Source organism: Catharus ustulatus, chromosome 5, assembly GCF_009819885.2.
Source record: "Catharus ustulatus isolate bCatUst1 chromosome 5, bCatUst1.pri.v2, whole genome shotgun sequence".
NCBI classification, from domain to species: domain Eukaryota; kingdom Metazoa; phylum Chordata; class Aves; order Passeriformes; family Turdidae; genus Catharus; species Catharus ustulatus.
The window spans coordinates 52,409,545-52,430,014 of record NC_046225.1 but is presented as its reverse complement, the minus strand read 5'-3'; the positions used below and the strand labels follow the sequence as shown (position 1 = coordinate 52,430,014).

Here is a 20,470-nt window from a genome sequence, read left to right as displayed (position 1 = left end):
CGAGGGGGTGCCTCCTCACGCTCTCGCCGCGGAGCCGCCCGGCCCGTGACAGGCCGAGCGGCTCTGGCAGGTGTCTCCCGGGACGGGCGGGTGGGCGCCCAGCGGGGCGAGCCCCTGCGCTTCCACAGGTGGGCAGCGCATTCTTCCTTCGGGGTCACGGGGAGGAGGCGGCCCAGAGCGCACACACCACAGCCGCCCCATCGGCAGCGTCCAGACACTGGCCCCCCCGGCCCCGCCACCGTCCCGCTGCCGCTCCGGCCGCTCTCCCGCGGCCCCTCCTGAGGAGCGGCAGCAGCCCTTTCGCGCATGCTCGGCGCGGGCGCCATTTTGGTAGGGCCGGGAGTTCTCCAGCGGAGCGGCGGCGGAGCTCGCTGGGCCCGGCGCGGAGGGGGCGAGGGGTGCCCGCTGCGGAGATGGCCAACATCGCGGTGCAGAGGATCAAGCGGGAGTTCAAGGAGGTGCTGAAGAGCGAAGAGGTCAGAGCCTCTCCCCCCTCCCCCTGCGCGCCGCCGCCACCCTCCTCCGTGTGAGCGTGGGCAGCAGCGGACGGTGCGGGCGCCCCGCCGGCCTTCGCGGGGACCCCGCACCCCCCTCGGCCCCACCTCCCCGTGCTGGAGGTGGGCCCGTCCCACGGCATCTGGGAGGGGAATGGCGATTCCTGGGGAGACGAGGCCCGCCAGCCGTTGGGAGGAGGAGGAGGAGGGGGCCGCGGAAACGCGGCGGCAGGGCCCGAAGAGGCTGGGCGGGCCGGCCTCCGGCGAGGGCTCCCGGCGGTCGGTGCTCGGGAGCGCCGCCAGGCCGGAGGCCACGGGGCGGGTCGGGTGGGGCCGGCCCGGCCTCCGCGGGGGCCCCCGGCACGCGCCCTCCCGCGTCCGCCCGCGCGGCCCCGGGAGGGATGGATGAGGCGGACTGGGGAGGGTGAGGTGGGGGTACGTGATCCCCGCACATCCCCTTCAGCTGACCCCTTTAGCTCGCCAGTGCCAGAGGCTGCAATGTACGGGTTTAGGGTTTGGTGTTTTTGAGCGGTTGCTATTAAACCCCCATTTAGCTTCCCTGCATACAGAACTTCCTTTATCCCACTGCAGGCTTACTCACCTTCAGATGGATGCTTTTAAAGCCTCACTCATTTCAGTCATGTTACCTCGTTTCCTGATCAGTATGTTCAGAGGTATGTGGTGGTCAGTAAAAGAGGCTGACTACTTTCAGGGCAGCAGTAAAGAAGTTCTGATCAGTTTGGGGGAATAAATAACAGTGTTTGCAGGGCTGCATCAATACAGCTTTAGCTATGTCGGTGTCTGAGTTGGTGGACGTCAGCCAGATAGGTTTTAATGGTTGTGTCGTCATTGTCCTACTTGGGATGATGTTGCAGGTTAGATCCTTGTGAAATATTAATGTGAATATGTAACTCTTAAGGCTAGTGTTTCAGAAATCTGGACATATTCACAGAGAAAAAATCGAGAGGATAATTTTTGAAAATACTAATGGCTTAAGGGAAACATGTTTAGGGTTGCAGTAGTTGATGTACTTTTAAATTGTGTGCTAACAACGTTGTTGCTATGCTGCTTGAACTTACTAGAAAAATGTACGGGGCTTGTTTTACAGCTACCTTTAGAGTCCTGGCTGATTTTGCCAAGCTATTGCACAGCAAATACAGAATTGCATGGAGACCAAGAGAAATTTCTAGGTGGATACCTTTATACCAAAGCTAGAGAATGTAGACCTCATACCCTGTATAACCAGCTGATACTGTGGAAACAAAGAAGTCTATTTGGAAGTGCTTTCTAAAGGCTTCAAAACCATTTCCCTTTGTTTTATGTAGAAAAAAAAGAAGAAACCTTAACTTATATAGGTTTTGGGGGAGGTCCATAGTAAATTTCTTTATTGTAAAGGTTGGATCCAGTGTGCACATTTTTGATTATTTCTGTTTGTTTAGTCTGCAGGACTCGGTTACAGAATTTTGGAAATGGATATTATTATAAAATAGCCTTTGAACTGCTTAAAGCTAGCCAGTAAAAAGGTCATAATTCTTATGAAATTCAATTAATGGAATTTCAAAATCGTAATACAGCAGACTCTGTATTTCTTTTTTTCCTGCCATTAGCAAGCTTACCTGAGTGTCATGCTGATATATTAGTATGTAAAAAATTGCTGTTTACAGACTATACTAACTCCCATGTCTTAAATGCAAAATTTCAGCATTATTCAGTGGTTATCAAAGTTGCATGCAAAGTTTTTTGTCAGTGTTTGTACATTCCAGGGCAGTCAGACTATGATGTAATTATCACTGTGTGCGAAAACACGTGGATTGGGATGATGAATGAAGGTCCAACTAAATACTACAAAGAAAAATATTTTTAAAAAGCAGTTTTCTTACTATTTACTAAAATTATTATTAAACCTGGTTTCTTTAAAAAGAAATAAGACTTTTCAATGAAGAGCGATGCTAAATTTGTTGTTTAGAAGTTTGTAAGTCCCACTCTGAAGGCAGAGTGGCTCACATTATCTGTTCTTAAATTATTCTTGATTTAATGCTTTGAACTACTTGAGGAGTGGCCCCTCCCCCCCTGTTTCCTCATAGGAGCAGAAATGCCTGGGAAGGGGGTAGGCACACAGGGAGAAAAGTACCTAGGAAGTTTGTTCTGTCTTCTTCCACTACTCGCCCTTATGCTGAAATAGAGTGGTGGAACCAGAAATGTTTTTAAAATGGAGCAACTGGATGGTAGTTAATTCCTTCTGCATTTGAAGTATGTGTTTGTTGGAAGTGCTAAATTCCAAATGAAGAAAGAATTCTTAATGCTATGGATAAGGATCAATAAATCCTTGCTACTCAGGACTAAATATACTTTTCATATTACTTAGCCCTTCCTGTTTTCTTGAATGCAATTTCTGGGAAATAGCTAAAATGTGAAATACTACCTTGCTCTCCGCTTACAGATAAGAGATGAAGGATCTTCCATATTTTTAAGTTGAGTCTAGGACTTCTTGAGTGTTTTGTAAAAGTATTTAAAGTCTTTTCAGTCTTGAGGAAAAGTGCTTCTGCTCTGTTTGCTTTATTATTTCTAATACACAACATTATGTTAAATAAGCAGCTATTTAAGAGAAATACCTATAACTTTACATCTCTTAAATATTTGAATTAAGTAGATAAAACTAACTAAAGTTTCTTTGTCAGGAGTGCTCTCTAAAGTATGATTTTTCAACTTTTTTACTTCTGTGTGTGGAGAAAGCTTTACAGTTCTAAGATAGGCGAGGCATTGTGCATTTGTAACAAAGATGAAGTTGTTAAGTTAGTCTAGGTAGTAACTTGACTGATAAATATGTGTAGGCAAGAGATCAGATGTTCCAGTTTATCTTTCTTCTTGTTCTATCATTTCATTAATGTGTTGTTTTGTTGGTTTTATGGGCTGAAATTCTAAGGCTACAAAATGTATTTTGAACAAAAGTATGAAGCTGCAGCGTGATGGAGAAACCAATAAAGAGGTGGAAGGAGAATAATATCCCACTTTTACTAAGTAGGAAAAAGTTTTAGTGAAGGTTAGCTGATATTATTTTTGGATTAAATTACTGGAATACTGCATTGGATAGCCAAATGCTTACCTTCTCTCTGTTTATAAACTGCTATTTTATGAGAGGGAGAACTTGCCTGGCATTTAATAATGAATAGAAACATATGAAAGATCTTGTAGTCACTTAAGGAGTGATGCTGAGATGTGTTGTAATTGATCATTTTGTGTGACTTGTTTTTGTAATTTAGTAAGGCATCAGTGTTTACTTTGAAGAAATTACACTATGCTAGCAGTGAAGGATTCAGTGTTTAATTGGCCATCCACTTTGTTTTATCATGTGGAAATATAAGGTGTTTTCTACTAATTGATACCTTTTTCAGTCAAAACTCCAATCTGATACTGAAGGTGACGCATCGGAAAACATAGCTTCCTTCTAGCAAGATGAGGGTTGCTGGTATATCTACCATGAAGTGTTCTTCTCTTACAAATATGAGGGGACATTTATAGCAGGTAAATCCAGGTAGAGCTGAGAGTAGATTAAACTCAGCTACAGTTATGGAATATGAGTATCTTCATGAACAGATATATGAAGTATCAGTGTAAATTTGTAGCTTGATTGAAACCAAAACAGCATTCAAGCAAAGATAGTAGGTTAAGAACAAAAACTTCAAGTACTTGATTTCCAAGAAGGAAACGAGTGTTTGTTTTGGAGTCTGCTATGTGTTTCAGTGATTTACAGGCAAAAGGGAAGGGAAAAATAATTAATCTGCCATACCTTTCTTAGACTTGTAAAGACATAGTGAGTAGCTCTCATGTTGCCTTTTATAATTGACTGTAGTGATCTTGTCATTTATGTCAGTATATAGCAAGATACTAAGTAGCATCTCTGGAAATTTCTTGCTGTTTGGAAAAGCCATAGATTTTTAATCTTCAGCTCAGAAAAACGTCATTGCTTTAGTTTGTTTACATTTGGGCAGTCTTGGGTGCTAGATACTGAATTCACTAACATGGAGGCTTCTAGCTGTAATTGTGCTTTAGTGTTAGTAGGTGTCTTGTTTTTCTTCCTATTTATCATGTAGAATCAATGCAGGTATTTATAACAATGAGATGTCTTCTATTATGCTTGCTGAGTCAGCAACATTTTTTTTTTAAACAGTATACATTTTATGCTGATACATGTGCTTAACTTTTGAATTGTACGAATAGTCACATTGAAGTCAGTAGAGGTTTAGTGAGTGCACTGGAATTGTTGTCATTGTTTAATCCCAGGGGCAGCTAAGTACCATGCAGCTGCTCGATCAGATGCCCCACTCCCCACAATGGGCTAGGAAGGAGAATTGGGAAAAGGTAAAACCCATGAGTTAAGAGCAGTTTAATAATTTAAATAAGGTAAAGTATAGTAATAATAATGAAAAGGGAGATTACTAAAAGAGAGAGAGGAATAAACCCAGAGAAAGACAAGGGATGCTCAGTGCAATTGCTCACCACCTGTTCATCTGTTCCCAGCCTATCCCAGCAGCAATTAGCAGCTCCCAGCCAATCACCCCAGTTTCTATACTGAGTATGACATTCTACGGGATGGAACATCCCTTTGGCCAGTTTGGGTCAGCTGTCCTGGCCATGCACCCTCCTGGCTTCCTGTGCATGTGCTTACTGGCAGAGCATGGGAAACTAAAAAGTCTTTGACTTAGAGTAAACTGTACCCAGCAACATCAGTGTGTTATTAACATTATTCTCAGACTAAATCCAAAACCCAACCCTGTACCAGCTACTAGGAAAAAAATTAACTTTGTCCCAGCCAAAACCAGGACAACTGTTTGTGTGAATAAAGCTTGACTGTGTTCAGTTGATTGACAGACGTAAAGGTATAAAAAGGTGTAAACATAGGAACATTTTAAGTGGCATTATATTGGTACTGGTCTCCTCAGTCTCTCAGAAGGCCTGAATATGATTAAAAAAGATTGTGAGGAGGGTTTTAGCACACTGGAGCTTGGGGCTACTATGCAAAAAGGGATCTTAGTATGCTGAAGAAATCAGTGTCCTGGCAGGAACCTTTTGAAGCTCAGCTGAGGTAGGTACCAAGTCATGCACCTGGGAGGAAGTAATTCCACCCATCCGTATGTACGGTCAGGAGACTAATTGGAAATGAAGCAGTCTAGCAGGAAAAGAACTTCATGGCCTAGTGAAGAGTAGGTTGAACACGATGGTGACAATGAAGTCCAACCACGTAGTGGGTTGCATTAGCAAGAATACAGTCATGGGTTGTGGGGAGTGATTCTTCACCTCTGTTCTATGCTTGCGAGAACATGTGTGGTGTTCTGTGTTCAGATACATACTCCAATGAACTGAGCAGGAAACTTTCAGGGTGGTTAAGGGACTGGACCGCAAGATGAGTGAGAAGAAGGTGAAAGAGTTGATTTTGTTGGGAGAACTATTGAGAGGGACACCTTCCTGTTATCTGTAAATACCTAATGAGGAGCTGAGAAACACCAGACTTGTCTCAGAAGTGCATGGGGATATGGTAAGAGGTGGCAGACACAAGCTGGAACATGGGAAATTCTGACCAGACACTGGGAAAAAAACATTTAAGCAGCATGATCAGCAAGATTGCAGAATCCTTGTCCTTGGAGTTATTCAAAACTCAACAAATTCTTAAACAACCTGCTCACATTGGACCTGCTTTGAGCAGGAGGTAGGGACTACAAGCCACCCAGCTGTCTCTACCTGCGTGATTACAGAATCTCTGGTGTAAGTTTGGTTTTTAATTACTGTTTCTGTTTGTCAGAGAAGACATAAAAGGGTTCCAACTCTGTTGCCACATCTGGTAAAACCCTCCCCTGTAAACAAACAGAAAAATTTTAAAGCAGACTGTTTCTTTTTTGTTTAGAAATTTTCACTATTGTATGACAATAATGAATCCTCTTCCCTTTCAAATTGGAGGCTGAGTTTTTCTGGTAGATACAAAGCTTTCAGGGTTTTTATTTTGCACAACTTCTACTTTGGAGCCCTGAAAGTAGAACAAATACAAGATTAGTACTATTTCTTTAAGCTTCATTTCTCTGAAATGTGCATATCATCTTAACTTAAATATTGTTTGTGAGATCTTTTGTATGTTACCAAAAATAATTTTGTCTGCTGTGTTTTTAGCCATGCCTACAGTTTTAGGCAAGACAAGATTTAGACCTGTTTCCTGTTAATGCATAATATAACACCATTACTTTCACACTTGACTTTTGTGCCCAGCAGAGAATGCATCTTACTTGATAAAGTCTTTAAGATTGCGTTCTACCATTAATTTATAAGAAAAACATTATTATAGAGATTGTGTGCATCTTTGGTTTTCGTAATCCTGTCTGTGGTGTGTTGGTTATATCTTCTAGTTTGTACTGGAAAATAATGGAGAATGGTTCTGTAGGTCTTTGCCATTCAAACAAGTTTGTCTGTAAGTGGTGAGAAAACTGCATGTTATTCTCACATCTGGGATGATCTTTCGGAGTTATTTGGTTATTTATAGTTAACGCCTCTTTACCTGTACCATGTAGCTGTTTCTGAAGTTCTGTAATACCAGTGCACTTTTAGGATCAGTATTATGTAGATACTAACCAGTACTAGTATTAGAAATACTACTCAAATGTGTGATTTGAAATATCCAATATCAGTGATCATTTGACCAGACCTATGAGTTTGCCAAGTACTGGTAGTGGGAATATTTGTGTAGAGAAGGCTAGGTCTGTTGCTTTTTCCTGTGTTCAGTTGGTGACTTTTAATGTTTATCCAGTGGGGTCCAGATTTCTACTGAGTGGTCTACATATCAGTTGGCAGAGTCCTAAAGACCTTGGGAGTAAGTGAAAACAGAAAGAGAAAAACTGAAGTCCTCATTGGAGGTAGACTCATTTGGTTGTCTTTGGTACATCATAAAAACCTGAGGACAGAGAGCAGTTCCTGGTTACAGGAGTGGATTAGTCAGTTTAGGATGAGGGGACAGGTTGTAGCTGATGGTGGTACCCTCTGATAACAACCCTCTGTGGACCTAAAGCAGTGTTAGAAATTAGCCAATCCTTTACTAATTCCAGTCTTGCATTCGTTATTCTGTGCTTGTTTCCAGGAGTTTGGCTTTAAAAAAAAGGAAGTGTACAAGTCCTAAGGTTAGTTCACTTTTTGTAGTATGAGATTTAAATAAAGTTAACATATAATCATAGTAAATCTGTGTAAGTATAAACTGCAAGAAAGTGCTGGTTAACAGTCCAGTGGTCTTTACTTTGTATTAAGCTAGTGCAGGTACTTAGAGTAGTTCTTAAATTATTTACCTGTTAAAATGGTTTTTAGATTCCTAGATTTCATAATCCTAATAAGAATGGTTGCCATTATTATACTTCATCACTTTTACACTAATAAGTGCTGCTGGTATTAAATTGAGAAAATGCTTTAGGTTAGTTTATCATTAAGATACAGACTATCTTTTTGTCTTTGACAAGCTAGGTAAAACTGTTGCATTTTAGATATAGAAAAGGAATCAATTTAGTTATTTTATGGCAAAGAATAGGAATTTTGGCAAATAATATTCTATATGGCACTCTAGGGATGTTTTACAGACTCACCAAATATTCTGAGTTGGATGTAGTCCAACAGGAATTCTGCACTCTTGATTTATCCAGCATTTTCCTGGATATTATATCAATACAATAAATATACAAATACAATATTTGTAATATTTGAGTTGGGAGCACTTGAATATGCTTGCTCTGAGTATTTAACAAAATAGTATCTGCATCGTAAATAAAGTATCTCTGTCGGTAGCAAAAATAAGTTTGTTGAGTACCAGATCTATGTTTGTTAATCTAGCATATTGCAACAGAATTGTGCTAAAGTCGTGGATTGCTCCTGTTTATCCATCCAAGTGTCTGCACAGGAGGGAGATACTGTGAATGTCAATGGCTACAGAAGAAGCTTCATTCAGTGTTATGCTTTATTGGACACCTGCAGTCATAACTCCAGTTTGGCTGTGCCGATGTCTGAGAGAGCTGGGCTCATCCTGTGTATCGTTCTTCTGTTGGATTGCTAATAAGGACTGTCCTGTCTGCCTTGTCACAAAACACACAGGAAACTAACTGAAGTTCATTATGTAATAATTTTTGTTCATTATTAGTCGGTATGATAACAGTTCAGATTGGGAAAGACTAATGAAAGACTAAGTCTAGTTACTTTAAAAAAGGCAGGTTTAAGGTAATATGCCTTCAGATTCTAAACATGTCTATAGAGTGTTTCAGGTAGGGAGATAAAAACTCAAACCCACAAATACATTAGTCCATATTTTACTTAGACATGTATTTTAGCTCAAGCTGAAAGTATTGAACTTTTTATTTTTAGCTGTAAGGGAACTGTGAGAAAGTATTTGTGAGTTTTTGCTGTGTTAGGATGTGTTAAAGTACAGGAGGCTATGAGGAAATAAGGTAGCATACATGAATGGAGATCATGGTAGCTGTTGTATTTTCTCTGGAAGCTCTTAGAGCCTTCGTGGTGTTTAGGTAAGCCCTTCCTCTTTGGAATAAGGGTGTCCATGTGGGAAGCTAGTACAGAAAAACTGTTCTGAGCTATTTTCGCAAGTCTTCAAGCTCTGAGACTGAATTAGCATAATCAGTTTAAAATGAACTGAATCCTATGATTCCTCTATATGTAGAACTGCTAACCTAAGTAGGGTAGATACACAGAATTGACTGCAGAGTCTGCATCAAATGATTTTGTATGTTCATAAAACGATTAATTCAAAAGGTGGTTCAAAATTATTATTAAAACACACTTTATCTTCAGGGTATTTCAGATCTACATTCAAAACAGAATAATGCATAAAAATATAGGAAAAAAAACATCTTTTCTTTCCCCACTTATTTTTCTGAAGGGAACAGAAGTCCTTTGCACTGTGCCCACACTGATGTTGAGTATCTTAGTGGGCTCAGATCACATTTGGGTAACCTTGCACATGATTTATGCTTTGAGGTATTGGAAGTATCTTGCATAGCTCGACACAGCTTCTGCAGGGGCCCTTAGAGGAGTACAGGAGAGTACATCCGCAGTTGTGTACACACCTTTCATGGCACAGCTTTACCAGTTTAACCAACTATCCCTCAGTGAGACAAGCAGTGACTGTGTGACTACTGCACATAGGGCTTATGCCACGAGAACTGTGTCTGTTACACCTCTGGTCTCCCTGATGAATGCAATGGTTTTGTTAGAAATACTTTAAATAGACACTAACTAGAGCTGAAGTTTCAGGATTCTTTTAACTTGTCCTAAGGCAGTTCCAAGAAGCAGTGTTACATTCCTCTTGCAGACTCATTTCTTCTTCCTGCTTTTATGCTTCTTATTTGCAGTGTTTGTGGTGAATTAAATCAGGGATTGGGTTAAAATGAAAGAACTGTCTTACTAATATGTGTTTATTTCAGATGTTTGCTGTACATTATGTGAATGCATACACAAAATCTTACCCCTTCCTTTACATAAATTCTCTAAGCAGAAAGGAAGTATGACCTTGGCTGCTGCTACACTGGTTTAAGGTGCTGTGGAAGTACAGTCTCTTATGTGTTCTGGTAGAATGATGTTTTAACAGCTGAACATTAGCAGGAGTGGGTATTTACCAACCTTAAATTTAAAAAATTCTACTAAAACTTTGTGATGCTCCAGGTATAACTATTGCCAAATGAAGATGGTTTTAATATTTGAAGTATTTTGTGTTCTGACAGAAAAAGAATATCCCTCAGTATTTTTCTTGTATATTGTGATAAATACAAAAATTCTAGACTGTCAAACTACCCGTAATACAGATCTCACACAGTATTCATACTTGTAGCTCCTTAGATACATTAAAATACAAGTTACTTATTAGTAACATAGTATTTTGATTATTCAGTGGAACAAATAGTATGCAAAAGCAATGTCACCTAGTTTTACTAGAAAGATGTAACCCTAGAAAATATATGTTAATCTGGGGAGAATGAAATAGAATGTGAAATGTGGTAGAACTTTCATGACTGAAATTGTTGATAGGTTTAAAGAACATGGGAGCATTTTAAGGAAATGCATTTTTGATATTGACCCTTTCTTATCTAGAAAACTGCTCTTTAAAGTTCTTTAGACAGAGGAGTTTCCTCTCTTCTATTTGCCCTGCCCCAGACGCTGGAATGTTTAACTCTGGTGTTGCTCTGTGCTTTGAAGGTCAGCAGGCGCTTGCTCTAGAATGCAGATGTGAACTGCTGATCTCAGCTGTGTGTAGCGTGTGTGCTTCATAGCACTGTGGTAATTATGTGGCATTTCTGCTTCTCTTAATAATCAAGCTCAGGATATGCACTTGATTTTGCTTTTAAGCTGGACTGAGTCTTAAGAAATATTTTGGAAGTGTTTAAGTATTTCCTCTTGCTTTGGTAGCTCTTTGAGGGGGTGGCAGTGGGATTATAAAAAATTTTTTTTTTTTTTTTTTTTTTCTGTGTTGAATTTGCAGTTTTGCTGCATGACAGTGCACTGCACTTTGCTGCCTAGTTGAGTGATACCTCCTCTGTCTTTTATGTCTTCCCATTTCTTGTGAAAGAGGGAACTGAATGGATGCAGTACACTTACTCTGGCCTACTCTTGCTACTCTGGTAGCAAGGGGGTTAAGAAGGGAGAGTGTTAGGTTTGAAAAGAAGGGAGATGAGAGGCTGGTATTGACTTCTTAGACAGCAGCTGAAGAGGCAAGCCTTTATTAAAAATCTTCCTTTCTGGCATGTCAGTGAGGAAGGGAGACCTGAACCATTTGGACTAAGTTCAGAATGGCACCTTAGCAAAAGAGCGTAAGAAAATAAGATAAACATTGCTAAACAAAATTCCTTTGAATATTTTCCACAGATTTGCAAAAAGTTGGTAAATAGGATAAGAATGATGAACTTGGTTTTGTTCTTTAATTTATTTAAATAATTGTTTAATGGAGTAAATTGCTGCTGAAATATTGGAGTCCTTTGCTCGATACAAGTTGCTGTGGAGTACTGATGGTCTTGTGCAAAAATCGTGTTATGGATTTCACTGGGACAGTTACGTGATCTTTTCCAGTAAATCTGGTGAGATATGTTCATGCCAGATTTTGGTGTAGAATAAGATGGTTGTGTTAGAATATAAAACGGGTGGGACTATAAAAAGAGTTTATAAGACACTAGTAACTTTATACTGTGACAGTTTAATTGTGCAAGCATGGCTTCAGACTAGGGTAGAGAATGTCTTACTTAATTTTATTAAATATCGAACCTTATAATGTCAGTATAAAATGTTAGGATGTTCAAAAGTACCTACTTCACATTTGTAAGTCATGGTTGTAATAAAGAAGTAACTAATTTTTTATTAGACTTCAGGTAGCTTCAAAAGTGGGTTTTGCCAATTTATGTCATAGATGAATCAATGATTTTAAAATCCTCTGTGAAAGATAAAGAAGTAATTATATTTTGTTTCTGTGATTGGGGAAATAATTAGTGATTGAAAACATTTTACATGAACAAAACCTCCTTCACAAACTTTGTCCTTGGTTGAAAAGATTCCAGAGAAATTTTTCAAGTTTATTCCTTATTCTCTGCTGAAATTTTTGCATGTGCTTTAAGATTTTTGTCACTTCGTAAAACTCTTTCTTAATGTGTAAGGGGCTATTCTTAAAGCCCCAAATCATTACAGAGTTTTAATACATAGCTGATTTTTCTGCAATGTTTATATACATAATTTATCACATATACTTATCTTTTCCAGTTAGTTTTTTCTGGATTAGTTTTGTTTATATACATACATTTGTTTCTAGAGTTTTCTGTGAGTTCCCTTCTGTAAAACAAAATAAATTGACAGAAAATAATAGCACTTGATCCAATATAGAAATGTTCCCCTTGAGATAGAAGAGAATAATTTTATAAGACCAGTAAAATCACAGACAGGTAATTAACTCCTGTATGGAAAAGCAGGGTTTTGTGATTTTGTTTGGTTTTGTTTCTTTGTTCTTTTTGTTGTTGTTGTTGTTGGAGGCTTTTTTCCCCTTGTACAGCATAATTCAGAAGTAGCCACTGGGTTTTAAATTCCAGATCTAATTCTGTTTAAGGTGGTTTTATGTGTTTTCTTTTTTTTTATAAATCCTATTTACCACCTTGGCCCTTATACCCAAAGATACTTGACAAGAATTTGCACATGGTGTCAGAATATATAAGAAGAGAAGACAGACCTAGAACATGCAAATAATAATTCAGTTTGTCACTACTTTATTATTTTTAAAATGACATGCTGAAGTTATTGATATTGCTAATAAATGTGATTTCCTTTTTTAGTTTTGACACCAATAGTTAAAAAGATAGTATGTTTGCTAATGGATGCATTCATGTTTCAGTAGAGTTATTTATTAAAAGTGAAGATATTTATTAAAATGTGAAGATATTGTCATGGAGACAGTAAGTAGAGCTGGTTGATTCTAGGAAAACTTGGAACTTTTTTTGCATGTCACCATCATCCAGTATTAAGTTTAGGATGTTTGGTAGCCATGACTGACATGGAAATGTGAGAAATTTATTTGGAGTTTGGGTTTGTTTGTTCGTGGTTTTTTGCTTCTACTCAAGAGAGTTCAAAACATGCCAAGAATGCTGGCCATATAATTAAAGAAAAATTAATTAGAAACATCTTATTCTTTCATTTTGAGTACAACCTATCAGTATCTGTCCATATATCACCAGCTCTGATAGTAGGCATTTTTACACTGATTGCTTGAGATTGATTCTCTGGTAGTCTTTGTATCAAAATAACTGAAGAACTTGGTGGCTTTTTTGGAAGGCATAAAAAGTTCTAATGTACTTATAATTCCTAGTTCTAAAAAATGCAATTTGCTCTACTTCAGTCTTCATGAAGTAGACTTACCCCAGGATCAAACTTTGGAAATATAATTTTCTTCTGCTTTTAGTAAATATAGTAAGTAGTATTTTGTTTGCGAGAAAATTTAGAAGAAAAATGCAGTTTTTAATAGCTTGTCTTAGAATGCTCTTTTGTATTGATATGTAATGGCTTTGTCTGTTTATTTTATATCAGGGAAAACTTTGGATTTTTAAGAGTAGAGGTATTGGAATAGTGAAGAGGATAATAGGCCATGAAGAAATGAAAGAGACTGTAGTGAGTAAGGAGAACAGAAGAGCTTGTTATCTACTGAGAGTAATATTATAGAGTCCATAGCTGCTCTCTAAAATGATTGTAGTAGAAGTGAAGGTTTGTGTTTGAGTCTTCACACTGGCAGAACTTACTCTTCAAATTTTCTGCTGGAATGGATTGGGTGTTCTTCGCAAGGAGGTTACTCAAATATAAAATTAGACAATATACTTCTGGATTATTTTTTTTAAAGAGGAAGCAGGTAAAGATAAATCAAGGTATTATCAGTCAGTGGTTGCTGTGATAAATGTGATTGAGTGTCCTGTGTTTGGAAGATGCTCACAGAATGACCCTTCATGAAGGATTGATTCAGTTTGGTTTCTTTTTAAAGATAAAGCTTTTTGTAGTGAATAAAAGAGCATAATATGAATACTCCCCAACTTGTCTGCATCATACTTATAGTTTAATCTTATGCTTGGTTTTGTTTCCACAAGGCAGAATAAAATTGCTTTAAGCCTGACTATAGCAGTACAGAAAGAATCTTAGCAGTTGAGTTGCTCTAAAAGACAGCACATCTTTTGACTACACCCTAGTGTGAATTAAAGGATGCATTTAAAAAGAAAAAATGGCTGTGCATAATACATCTAACCTATCAAAGAAAAAAGAGGGAATTGCATCATGCATTGTGTAGTATGTTGCATCAATTTTCCTTTCTCTCTGTTTTGTGTTCTGTTTATTGTTTGGGTTGATTTGATCAGTCTTGATCAAAATAATTTTCAGGTGTGATAATGGAAAATTCTGCTAGTGTTGGACTTGTAGATTTCTAGAAAAGGATGAAAAGGATTTTACTGATGGATTTTTGGGCATTGCATTGTTACAGAATTTAGCTCTGAAATTATGGAAATAAATGCTGTGAGTAATGGCATGGCTCATATTTCAGGAATAGCTAGTCCAGTGATTTAAGCACTAAATTGTTACTGGATCAAGAGGAGGTGATGCTGTTTTAGACTTGGTGTGGAAGTATATTGAGGTCTTTGTAGAACTGCTTCTGGAAAATCAACTTGGGGCGTGAGATCCCAAGTTGATACATAAACGCTGTGCTAAGGTTACTGGGGTTAGAGATTTTTTGGAGACCACTATTGTTGGTAGAGGTGGAGGCCAGGGATTTATTCTGTTGGAACTGCTAAAATTAAGCAATTTTATCCTATGTGATCTTCATTAATGATAAATATTGTAGGAAAACACTTCAGATTTAATTTGATTAATAGTCACTTTGGTGCTGTTTCTCCAGGGATGAAGGATAAAGTAATACTTGTCAAGGTGAAGCTGAGCTGAACCTTGGAAAGTGTCAGAATAACATGAAAAAAAGGATCTTCAGCTATATAAAGAAAAAAATAATTTGGTATATGGAGGACATGGTAGAATTTTAACATAAATACAAAAAGAAATTAATCCCTGCAATAAAACAATGCCGTATTGCCTGCTGTTTTTCCTTAAGGTGCTGTGCAAGGCAAATAAGGGCATGGAGACAGCTACAGCTGTAGTAATACAAGCAGTCACCTCAAAGTGGGAACCAGGATCATTGGCTCTTGGAAGAAACTGATCTTAGTGACAGACTGTGTGTTTGATTTACTTCGAACAAATTCATGGAGTTGGGAAGGATTTGTTGTGAAAACCAGATAGTGTGGTACTAATTGAAACTGAATATGAAGGAGAACATCCAGGCTACTACAAGTGTGCAGGTCACTGAAGAAAAGTAGAATGCTAGGTAGCAAATGAAGCAAGCTGCAGCATGGCTTAACCATAGATTGTATCATTGAAATTCATCCTGTTTGCTATCAGTACAATCCTCTGAATGAAAAGTTGTTTGCAGAGAACAAGAACTCCTGCCATCAAGGTGGAGCTTGCCAGGTGATGTTGGCAGAAGGAGAGCAGGAAAAGCTCAGCTGGGGTTTGAGTGACTGTGGTAGCTGCGCAGATAGTTACAGTGACTCACTTGTATTGGTTATTTAAACTAGTGAGCTGCTTTGGCCATGAAGAGTCCATGCACAGGGGCAGTACCTCTGACAAAGCACTGTGCAGTCACTGGAAAGGACAAAAACTTCTGCAGGAATCCTTGCTGGGATTCTTGCTATTTGATTTGAGCCTTGTGTCATGCTGCTATGAAAAATACATATTTCATCTTTCTTAGGTTATGCTGGTTGTGATGTATCTTTAGTGAGCACAACAGAGTTCTTGTGGCATGGATTCTGAGACATCTAAATTTGTTTATGCAGCTCTGGTTAGGTGGTCATGGGACATAGTAGAGAACCTTTCTTTAAAAAAAACAGTATGGTGAGATTAGAATTTCAGCTTGTTTAAAGCAAAATTAAGGCTGGAAAATCAGTGTAAATGCCACATATTTTGCAAGGTGAATAAATACTACATATATAAAAAGCTCGTTGAAGCTGGGAAACAATGCTTCACAAGTGGGCATAAATAGATTGTAACTTCTAATTGTACTAAAGAAAGCTTTTTAAAATTGTGAGGTGTTGGAACACTGACAGTTGGAAGTATATGAGAGCAAAAACATTAAAAGGGATGTTGGAAAACTTGCAAGAAAATATGTCCTGTAAGATCAAATCCGAATTCTGAGAGGGAATTTCTTACAGTGCCTGGCTGTTGTGGAGAGCTGCAGGTGCTGCCTCATTTGTGTGAGTTGAAGGGACTTCAAGTTCTAAAGACAAATGTATGTAACTACAAATGTTCAAAGCTCCCAGTTCGCTATTGGATTAATTTAGCGAATTAGGATTTTTTACATGGTGAAACTTTTACCTAATCTTTGATTTTATTTATTTTTTTTAATGTCTGTGAACATCTCTGGTGAGGAGAGTGCTCTTTATTTTGGTGGGACTGATTTGATAGAACACTTGGAGGAAAGAAACAAAAGTAATTTCCCAACTGTTGTCCAGTGAATTCTGTGTGCTAAATGGTTCATATCAGTGATAGTCAAGAACCAGCTGATGGCACCTATCAACTTTATATGACTTAACCCTTCTCTAGTACCTGTCAGTAACCAGGTTTACTCTGAGGGTGAAAAGAAGCACAGTTTATAGAAGTTATAGAATAGTTCTTATAGAACTATTTGGAACCATTTTAAAAGATCTGAGAAGATGCTAAGAGTTCTTGGAAAAAATAACACAGGAATCGGGAAATCTGTAAGCAGTCAGTGAGCACAATATGTAGAAGCAACAAAATGGAAAAAAACTGTAATTACCTGTAAAAACTTGATGGTACATCTTTCTAAAAGGAGATTTTGCTTTGCAACCCCCCAGTAAAAGTTACTGGCTGGGACATATATATGATTTTCACTGATACTGCTCTCTGGACCTGGAAAGCAAATTCAGTGGAATGAGTAACTCTGACTGAACACTTCTGAGAATCTGTTTCTGGAAAACATGTTTTCTCCAGTATCAAAGTAAAGTGTTTTTATTTTGTAGAGAAGTTGATATGGGGTGTGAAAATGTTGTGGAGGTGACAATGAAATTGAAGCGCATAAATTGTATCTTATGCCTAAATATTAAAGGTATACATGATCTTAATATATTACAATATTCTGATCTTAATATTTACAATATTCTGTTTAGAGCATTGTAATGTTAAAAATACTATTCCATTTGGGGAAGTCTTTCTGTGTTCCATTGCAAGTGACAAATGTGTCTTTTTAAATTGGTCTAAATATGAAAAGAATTGATGTCAATTTAATTTTATAGTTTACATATGTAGAATTAATTGCTGATTTGAAAGATCATAGTAATTTCAAAACATAGTCAACTTAGAAGTGCAATTTTAGATATATTGCTGGATTGCTTTGCATATTCTAGTGATAGTATAAATAATATTGAAGTTTCTAATGCTTCACAAGGAGTCTTTTTAATGAAGTAAAATTTCAACCGGAAGATAGCTATTAACTTTACGTTACTATATTTTTAAATGTTTACTTACTTTAAAGTACTGTTTTAAAAATTTAAAACAGCGTATTTTTGGGAAAATTTGTATGTCAAATGCTTACTTATGATTCTTTGTTTCTCTGTTTATTTTTAAGACGAGCAAAAATCAAATTAAAGTAGATCTTGTAGATGAGAATTTTACAGAATTAAGAGGAGAAATAGCAGGACCTCCGGACACACCATATGAAGGCAAGTAAAGTTTTTGTGTATGCAATCATTGTACATTTCAAGTCATGTGTCTTGGGATGCTTTGTTTGTAAAAATAATTACAGCATAAAATGTAGAGATACGTGTTTTAAAATAGTCTGATTTTTTTTTTTTTTATATACAGATTTTAGGCTTAGAAAACTATTTCAGTTCAGCTTCTGTGTTGCCTGAAGAGGGATCTGTTCTACAGTAGGATAGACTATCCCATATCAAGGTTAATTTACAAATATAAACTGTGGTTTAATTGGTATAATTCTGACTTTTAGTTTGTTTACTGTCTTGACAGTCTGAGCTCCTTAACCATGAAGCATGAAGAAACTGAGCTTCAGACTGTACATGTATTTCTGTGGTCTGGTGGTGATCATTCATAAATGTTGCTTTTCTCCTGTCTCAAGCAGAGATGCTGTAGCAGTTAAATTTTGGATTAATTTTGGGTGTCCCAATACTTAGTTTATACTGAGGTGGGGGACTCTGATAGAACTTCGTATCTTTAACTGTCTTCAAAAATGATACCTTACTGATTTTCTAGTTTACTGAAGCTGATGGCAGTAATTGTGCATCTCCTGCAGTCTGGTAAATGCAAAGTAACTTCCTTAAAGAAGCTTTAACAGAGGCTAATGTAATATGCTTCTTCAGAGATACAAAATTACTCGGTAGTGCTGGTAGGTGTAAATTTTATGTATAATACATATGGAACTGGCAGACATACCTTCTATTTAAAGTTCTGTCATAATGAGTAAGGATTTTAAATTTATTTTTAAAATTTTTGATAGCTTTAAAGCATTGTTTTACTTGACTTTTCCATAGCAGGTATCTACTTTGATGTAAGTCTGTACTTCCAATAAAAAAGTATCAAGGAGTGTTTCAGGCAAATAAATTGTTGGAATATGAAACAATTTTGCAAGTTCTCAGTTTCTCTCCTTACTCTCTGCATTTGAGCTAAGACTGGGACTTCAGTATTCCCCTGACACATGCCATTGTCATTATTTTGAAAAAATAAATTCTCATTAGGTGGGGAAAATACCTGAAAGTTGTTTTGTAGCTATAGAAGTATATGTACTCAAAAGCATTAGTGACTGCTAATGAAAATCTGTTTGTCACATCTTCCCTAATGGAGGACATGCCTTGTGATTTGCTTTTCTGGACTAGAAGCTGGTGCAGTGGCATTGGACTTGAGAGCAGGGAGAGTCTCCCATCCTCTGCCTTTGGGACCCAAGACAGGAAAAGTAGGAGGAAATAGCCTAACAGTGGTTGACATGGAAGAATATTCGGCAGGGGTAGACGTCAGAAGCTGACAAGAAGGGAAAGTAGAAAAGTGGAAGCAGCTGTAATGGTAGGGCTGCCCTACAGGACTTTATTTCCAGAGTTCCTTAGCAGTCTAGTAAATAATGGTGGTTTTCCCCTCTCCCTCCCTTCTCCCATGTGTCTTCATCTCATCAGCTGCTGATGTATAGTTGACAGATTATAATGTCTGGAAACAATTTATTCTGATTGTAATACGTGCCTTCAATTTAAAAGGAGTACTGTGCACCTAAATGCTGTTCACCTAAAATACAGACTCATGCTGGTGATTAGAAGTGAATAATTTTATTTAGAATTTAGTACTATTGTTGTTTTGCAATAATGTAGTTCATCTTCTAAATCTAAGACTTAGTATTGTAATAACTTAGCATCTGTATATAAGCAATTGAAACTAGGAAACATCTGAATGGTGGTAGAAGGGTGTTGCTTTTGGTGTTTGTTTTCCATCCAGATAGAATTGAACCTTCTTGAGTGAGTTTGTCAGAGCTTGCCATTTCCCTCCCCTCTAGGTCAGTCTTACCTTGGCCTATAAAATGGGCCTTTTTTGAGAATGTATTGAGTTATTTGAAATTAAAAATGTATTCATGTGTCATGAAAGTTAGAAACTGTATAGCAGGTCATGAAGAGGGTAAAAAAAGATGGAAATGTCTGTCTGCAGAACTGGGTTCTGTGTGATGCTAAATGATTCAGGTAGACAAGAATTTCAAAAGCTGGGTACTGTCTGCTCATGTATTCAGCACATCCTGCTAGTGAAAACGAGCAATATGTTTAGTGCAGAATTTGTTGATCTGAGATGCATACATACTTACATACCTTTGATTACATTTAATTATGAGGATATAGTAAATACCTTTTTTTTCTGATTATGGCAGGGATCTCATGGAAGAGTAATGTGGTTGTATGCTTACTTTAATCTAGAAGTCATGCTTCAAGGAACAAAATGAGAGTTACTGCCAACCCAGTTTCTGGTGTTACCTGACATTAGAATAGTTTGCTGTGGAGTGTTAATATTTCTGTAATATAGTTAAATGTATTTATTCCCTCATGTAATTATGAAGGGCATGCCGGTGTGTGTCATCTTCATTTTATGACAACAGCAGTAATGCATACTGCATGATTACTGACTGATGTTTTGTCATCTATAATCTGAACAGTGACACAGCAGGAAGTGCTTTATGAAGAAGTTTTATGCAGTAGTTCTGGTCAGACAGTCCCTGTGATATGGGAGGGAATTCTAGAACCATTGTGAAGTGAAAGAACAGTTGTTGACCATAGTTGGTGAGGTATCTGAAACCAAACTGCTGCTGCAAAATTTTTTATAGGTAATGTTGGAACATTAGTTAG

At 37.9% G+C, this 20,470-nt stretch overlaps 1 protein-coding gene across 1 annotated transcript in view; it reads left to right on the top strand.

The window, feature by feature from the left end:
• Positions 1–302: 302 nt before the first annotated feature.
• Positions 303–20,470, top strand: part of UBE2K (ubiquitin conjugating enzyme E2 K) — a 45,966-nt gene continuing 25,798 nt past the window's right edge. Inside the window, exons 1-2 of the mRNA XM_033060983.2 lie at positions 303–476; positions 17,713–17,806. Coding sequence (XP_032916874.1) covers positions 414–476; positions 17,713–17,806 — 157 coding nt within the window. The 5' untranslated portion in view covers positions 303–413. The remainder of the gene's footprint in view (positions 477–17,712; positions 17,807–20,470) is intronic.